The 6,472-nt window shown below is 37.9% G+C and overlaps 1 protein-coding gene across 1 annotated transcript; it reads left to right on the forward strand.

The window, feature by feature from the left end:
* The first annotated feature begins 254 nt into the window (after positions 1-254).
* LOC111886596 (FIP1[V]-like protein) lies at positions 255-5,924 on the forward strand. Its single transcript, XM_023882849.3, has 8 exons — positions 255-1,389; positions 1,712-1,971; positions 2,077-2,203; positions 2,318-2,386; positions 2,492-2,623; positions 2,749-2,850; positions 2,929-4,374; positions 5,118-5,924. The coding sequence occupies exons 1-8, from the start codon at positions 505-507 to the stop codon at positions 5,610-5,612; spliced, it is 3,516 nt and encodes a 1,171-aa protein (XP_023738617.1). The 5' UTR covers positions 255-504; the 3' UTR covers positions 5,613-5,924.
* The last annotated feature ends 548 nt before the right edge of the window (positions 5,925-6,472 follow it).

Raw genomic sequence — 6,472 nt, forward strand, 5'->3', positions numbered from 1 at the left:
TTATTGGAATTAAATACATTCCATATGGGGTGGAAAAATAAGATAAAAATACAATAAATGGTCCAGATTATTTAAGATGATGTCATAAGATTTCTCTTTTAGTAATATTTAAGATAGTAGTTATGTAAAATATCGAACGATTTTTATTTAAAATCGGATCCCCTATTTGATAATGAAAATATCATATGGTTTTTTTGAAATAAAAAATGCTACTTCTTGGATATCGGCGATAGTTTATAAATATGAAGCTAAAATCGTTCAAATGATGGTTTGGAAATAACCCTAAAAATCAACCCTAACTCCACTGCGGCAAGAAGGGCATCTCTATTCCCTCCGTCTCTTCTCTCGCGCGCCTACAAAACCATCGTAACGGTGATTATTCCGGTGCCCAACTATTGATTTCGATGAATTGAATTGACATAGAATTCTAATTCTGTGAAAGAAGCCCGACGAATTGTAACGATCTTGTTGAAACCCTCGTGGTGGTAGTACTATCAGGATCTAATGGAAGACGATGACGAATTCGGGGATCTGTACACCGATGTACTCCAGCCCCTTCAGATGTCGTCTGCACCTCCTCAACAGCCGATACAATCAATACCGCAGCCGCCTAGCCGTTCGATCGATCTCAACGATAGAATTCCCAGCGATGATGAGGAGATTCTCTATGGCGCTAAGAATTCTGGGAAGTTGAAATGCGATCAACCTAGTCCAAATCTGAATTTGAATAAAAGAGATGGAGCTGCTGAGAAAAATGAAAAGTATTGGGGGGAGGAGGCTGCGCCGCCGGCGGATTCAGGAGGCAGGGTTTTTGGGGGTAGTAGTGGTTTGGTGAAAGTAGAAGATAAGGGTTTTGAACAAGATCCAAATTTTTTGGATGATGTTAAAGGCGAATTTTCGCAGATTAAGGAGGAGAGGCTGGAGGAAAATTTTGGGATTGAAGATGCCGGGGAGGAGGATGAGTTTTTGATTCCGGGTTTATCATCTTCTGGAGCTAGGGTTTTGGAACGCAGTGGCACAGAAGGGGGCGGTGGCGACGACTGGGATGATAGTGACAGCGAGGATGATTTACAAATTGTGTTGAACGATAACACCGGAGGTGGGATCATGGGAATGGACGTCGGTGGTGGTCAAGATGAAGAAGATGATGAAGACGGAGACAATTTGGTGATTGTTACTGGTAATGCTGATCCAAATCATCATCATCATCCACCAATGGATGATCTTCAAGATTGGGGCGAAGATCCTAGTCAGGCTGCTGAAGGGGCGGGAGAAAGAAAAGATTTACTGGGGGGTGAGGCTGGGAGACCTGAAGTAGGCGGAGCTACGGCTGCTCAGAAGGTTGGATACGGAAGTCATGGGTATCATCCGTTTCATTCTCAGTTCAAGGTCAGTGATAACTGTAATACATGTAGGGTGATCCTCACATGTAACTTATTGTACCATAGATTTGTATTTAGCTAGAAAAAGATGGTAAATGTACTTCTTTTTTGACACATTAGTATCAAGGATTAAATCAGGACTGCCACTAAAAGTGGTTATATTGTTGTACTGACACTTTACATTGATCAATGAAAATACTTTCTTCCTTGATGGAAATTTCTTCATACTTTATGCATTCTAATCTTGTTTATCACCATGCAACTGCAAGTATCTGTAGAGAGTGTCAATTTCTTGATATATTATAATCTTCTGTTCACAAAATTTGTAGTATGTGAGACCTGGTGCTGCACCAATGCCTGGAGCAGGTCCTGTAGCAAGTGGAGGAGTCCCAGGGCAAATTCGTCCACCTGCAAATATGTTACCTTTTGCTGGTCGAGGTAGGGCTGAATGGCGTCCACCTGGCATAAAAAATGCTGCCCCCATGCAGAAAAATTTCCATCCAGGTTATGGGGCCCAGGGTTGGGGAAACAATGGAGGAGCAGGGCGTGGATTTGGCAGTGGACTCGATTTCACACTTCCTTCACATAAGTAAATGACCATATTAACCTTTTAGAATAAACATCACATATAAGTTATAACTAGAGTTATAAGTTTATGCTTTTATACTAAGTTCTACCATTCTTTTGTCTTTAGGACTATATTTGAAGTGGACATTGATGGGTTTGAGGAAAAGCCTTGGAGACTTCAAGGTATTGATGTATCAGACTTTTTCAATTTTGGTATGAATGAGGAAAGCTGGAAGGAATATTGCAAACAGCTGGTGGGTATTTGTCCTTTTTTTTTTTCTGAAAGCTTTGGTTACATGAACATATATGGAGCTTAATAGGTAGTATGCAATGTATAATTTAAACAATGGTTATATTTTTGTTTGTAGGAACAACATAGGCTGGAGGCTACAATGCAAAGCAAAATTCGTGTCTATGAAAGTGGGAGGACTGAACAGGTATGTGATGCTTCTGAAACATACTAGCATGCAGTTTATATAAGTCAAGATGATAAAGAAATAATAAAGAAACAATTTTTTAATCTTATTTTATGGTTTTTTTAGGAGTATGATCCGGATCTTCCACCAGAACTAGCAGCAGCAGCAGGTCATGACATATCTGAAAACCGTAACATGGGAAAAACTGATTTGCAAAATGACTTAGCTAAGGGATCTGCACGTGGTCGAATGCAATTGGTATGGGTTAATAATATTTTTTGATTTTTCTAATTGAAGATCCTTAAAGGATCATACTTTAAAATGTCACCTTCATAAAACAAAAACAGAAGTCTATAACTAATTGACATTGTTGGAAACTACAGCCAACTGGAAAAGCAATACAAGTGGAAACTGGTTTTGGAGAAAGACTTCCATCCATTGATACAAGGCCACCACGTGTTCGTGATTCTGATGCAATCATCGAGGCAAGTGGTCAAATTTAGTCAAATCTACTTTTCAGTTTCTCAATATCGGAATCTGAATCTGACTTTGTTTGTAAACAGATTGTGTTGCAGAGATCTCCAGAGCCTGAATCTGTTCCAGAACATGATGATGAGCCTGAAGAAGATGATGTCAGAGAATCCCTTGAGGTTGAAGATGACATTGTATCTGAAAATGATCATTTTGATAATAGACCACAATCACAACCACAAGCTTATAACAGTAGGAAACGAGAATCTTCGGGAAGACCACCTTCCATGGTAGGTGCAATAGATAAAAGGGTATCCTCACATTACTCAGAACAAGAAGCTGAAGATCATCAAGATTCAAGAGGCAAGAAGGTCAACTCTCTTCCTTCATCTCCTCCTACAAGCTTTGACCAAACCGATGCCATCAAAGATGAGACTGCAGCTGTTGACCGAAAGTCAACGGAAAGAGAAGGAAGAGGTTTAGATACAAACATGAATGATAATAATACCAAAAGTAGACGTACAATGAAAAAACAAAAACATTCTTCTGTTGAAAGAGACGATTCAAAAGCTGGAAAAAGCAGTGAAAACAGCAAAGCAAGATCAGATCAAAACATGAGAGATAGTGTGGAGCAAGAAGTCATTCAAGGTGGAGACGATCGAATGGTTAGAAGACAAGATAAGGAAAGACACCAAAGTGATCAGTATTCTCATAGAAAGTGGGACCCGAATACCCATCGGCCACATGTGAAATCCGAAAACTTTGATAGGAAAAAAGGGAGAGAATCTGAAGGAGGAGGGGTATGGCAAGATGAAGATCCACATATTGGAAGAATGAGAATTGAAGATGTAAGGAAACGGAATCATGATGAACACCGGAATAAAGTTCGGGAAAATGAAAGAATCGATAAAAACGAACACCGGTCAAGAAAAGCATCAGAAAACGGATTAAAAACTCGGCATGACATTTCAGACAAAAGAGAAGAAGTTTCACATGTTCATAGAGAAAGCACTACAAGTAGACGCAAGAGAGAAAGAGATGATAATTTAGATCAACATAAAAGAGACGATGAACCACAAGCACAACACTCTTTTAGGTATAAAGAAGAGGGTAATGCTAATAATCGGTTGCAAAAACGGGAACGAGATGAGTGGAAAGAAAGAGATGGGCATAGAGGAGGAATCGGAATGGGGCATTCCAGAGTAAAGGAGGATTACAGAAGTTCAGAAAAAGAATATCAGTTCAAAGAACAAAGTAGTAGAAGAGATAGAGGAGTTGAAAATGAAAGTGTTTCCAGACATCGTGGGGGACGTGAAGATCCATATGCACATGGAAATAAAGTTAATAATAATAATAGTAATGAAGAAAGAATAATATCAAGGCATGAAAGAGGGTATACTGGTAAAGACGTGCAAGATAAGAAGCAGAAGGAAAGTGTAAGGAAAGGAAAGGAAAGTGATGGTGGAATCCACAATTCCGTTTCCGTTGCTAGTTCAAGACGGAATCGAGAAGATCATAGCAGTCAGAGAAGTGAGCGGGTACGTAAATCACTGGACACCATAGTATAAATATACCTACTTTTTTTAGAAAAGAAAAAAACATAAAAAGGACCTTATGTTAATGTTACTTAGCCTCTAATTGGTTGTCTCGGACTGTGGGAAGCCAACAAATATGTGTCATCCATATAAAATTCCTCTCTTATTATTATTTTTTTCCCTCCATTTCCATGAGTAGATAACTTTTGCATATTTTCAAGATAATCTAGTTTCAGTTTTCGTTATGTATAAAATTTTCTTATAAAAATTAAAGAAATCTAAATTTCCAGAGTGTTTTACTTTTTTGAGCCATTTTGGGCATCAAATCTACATTTTATTTCATATTTTTTTTTTGACATAAGCATTCAATTTCGATCCTGTCCTATTCTTCGATGTTTTATTCAACATATTCACTTTCTCATTTATTAACAAAATTGTTGCATCCTTACCTGTTTAAATAGTTAATAGTAGTTTCAGTTGACATTATGTTTGTTTGATGCCACAAAGTAAGTAAACATGAGCATAGTGCGTATACACTCAAGGATTTGATTTAACTACCATTTGCTGGATGTGGCTGGTAATTGCTATTGCTAGTTATTATTAAACTTACCAAACATGTGCATGATATGATCTTCAAAGGAGTTGAAGAGGAGAGGGTAAAACCGTAACAAAAAAAAAAAGAACATACGCTATCAACTTAACTATCTATTTTGCTCAAAAATTATATTTCCATTTGGTTTGATTAGGCGAGGCTTGAGCAAAACCAACCATTGGTGACACGAAGATCTTCAAAAAAACACAACGCCAACGCCTCATCAGAAGACGAACAACAAGAATCAAGAAAAGGCCGCTCAAAACTCGAAAGATGGACAAGCCACAAAGATCGCGATTTCGGTGTAATAAAAGAACCCGACAACAACAACAACGGGGCCCACACAAAAATTCCCGAAATACCCTCCTCAAAGCCTCCTCCTCCTCCTCCTCAAGAAACCACCATTGATAATTCTTCAAAACCAGAAGAAGACAAAGAAACGAGCGAGGATCCAAATAAGCATTTGGATACGGTTGAGAAGTTGAAGAAACGAAGCGAGCGCTTCAAACTCCCGATGCCGAGTGAGAAAGAAGCTTTGGCCATCAAAAAGATGGAAAACGAACCGTTGCCGGGCCCGCCTGAAGCCCGACCCGACTCCGAGGCCAAACCGGAGCGGCCCGCCCGGAAACGCCGGTGGACAAGTGGCTGAAATGTTATATTTTACAGGTTTATGAATGTAACGGAATGTGTAACAATGATGTAGTGGGATTTATGGTTTGTTTTTGTTTTTTTGTTTTTTTTTTTTTGTTATAAAGGTGCGGAAATTGTAACGATATAGTTTGACACAGAACATGTTATATCAAGTGACAGTTATTATAGTTGTTGATCTTGCAACAACTTTGTTCCACCAGTGCGGTGGCAGGAGATGGTGGTGATCGGTTGCTTTTATAGTTTTACTTGTTGTATATTGAATTGAATTCTTGATCAAGTAAAAGCCTCCAAAAGACGTATAGGTTTTACCTTTTTTTGTTACAGGAACATTTAGTTTTAATAGTTTCGATTTGAAGTTATTTGATAGAGAATTTGAATCCATGTGATATTTTTATGGATCTCATTGTTTTGACTTGCAACTGTTCAGAAACTGGCAGTTGTACAACTAATACGACCTGAATTAAAAACTTATCCTTCAAATATATAAGAGGAACTACAAAGGAAAATTGTTTGACAACCTTAACCAATTTTATTTTATTTTTATTTTTATTAATTTTTTTGAAAGAGAACCTCGACCAATCTTGTTTATGACATCATAAATAAAATTCCTCATGTAAACACTTCAAAATGGAGTGATATTAGGCTCGGAGCGCATAAAATTCAACCTCGAGTATCTCGTCGTTCAAAAAAAGTCATCATTTCCAAAAGTTGATCTTCATAGTCAAATACATAAATGCTAAAGAAAGAGTATTACATGGAAAAATAGAGAGAATATGCACAAAATGACAGCTTTTGTTTTTATAAACAAGTTTGAGACATTTTAAAACATGACCATCATGTATGTATGAAATGAAAATT

Source organism: Lactuca sativa, chromosome 5, assembly GCF_002870075.4.
Source record: "Lactuca sativa cultivar Salinas chromosome 5, Lsat_Salinas_v11, whole genome shotgun sequence".
NCBI lineage: Eukaryota > Viridiplantae > Streptophyta > Magnoliopsida > Asterales > Asteraceae > Lactuca > Lactuca sativa.

Coding starts and splice junctions, on each gene's coding strand:
- LOC111886596 (XM_023882849.3), top strand. CDS start 505: ATGGAAGACGATGACGAATTCGGGGATCTGTACACCGATGTACTCCAG. Junction 2,624..2,748: donor CACGTGGTCGAATGCAATTG/GTATGGGTTAAT, acceptor TGGAAACTACAG/CCAACTGGAAAAGCAATACA. Junction 4,375..5,117: donor GCAGTCAGAGAAGTGAGCGG/GTACGTAAATCA, acceptor TGGTTTGATTAG/GCGAGGCTTGAGCAAAACCA.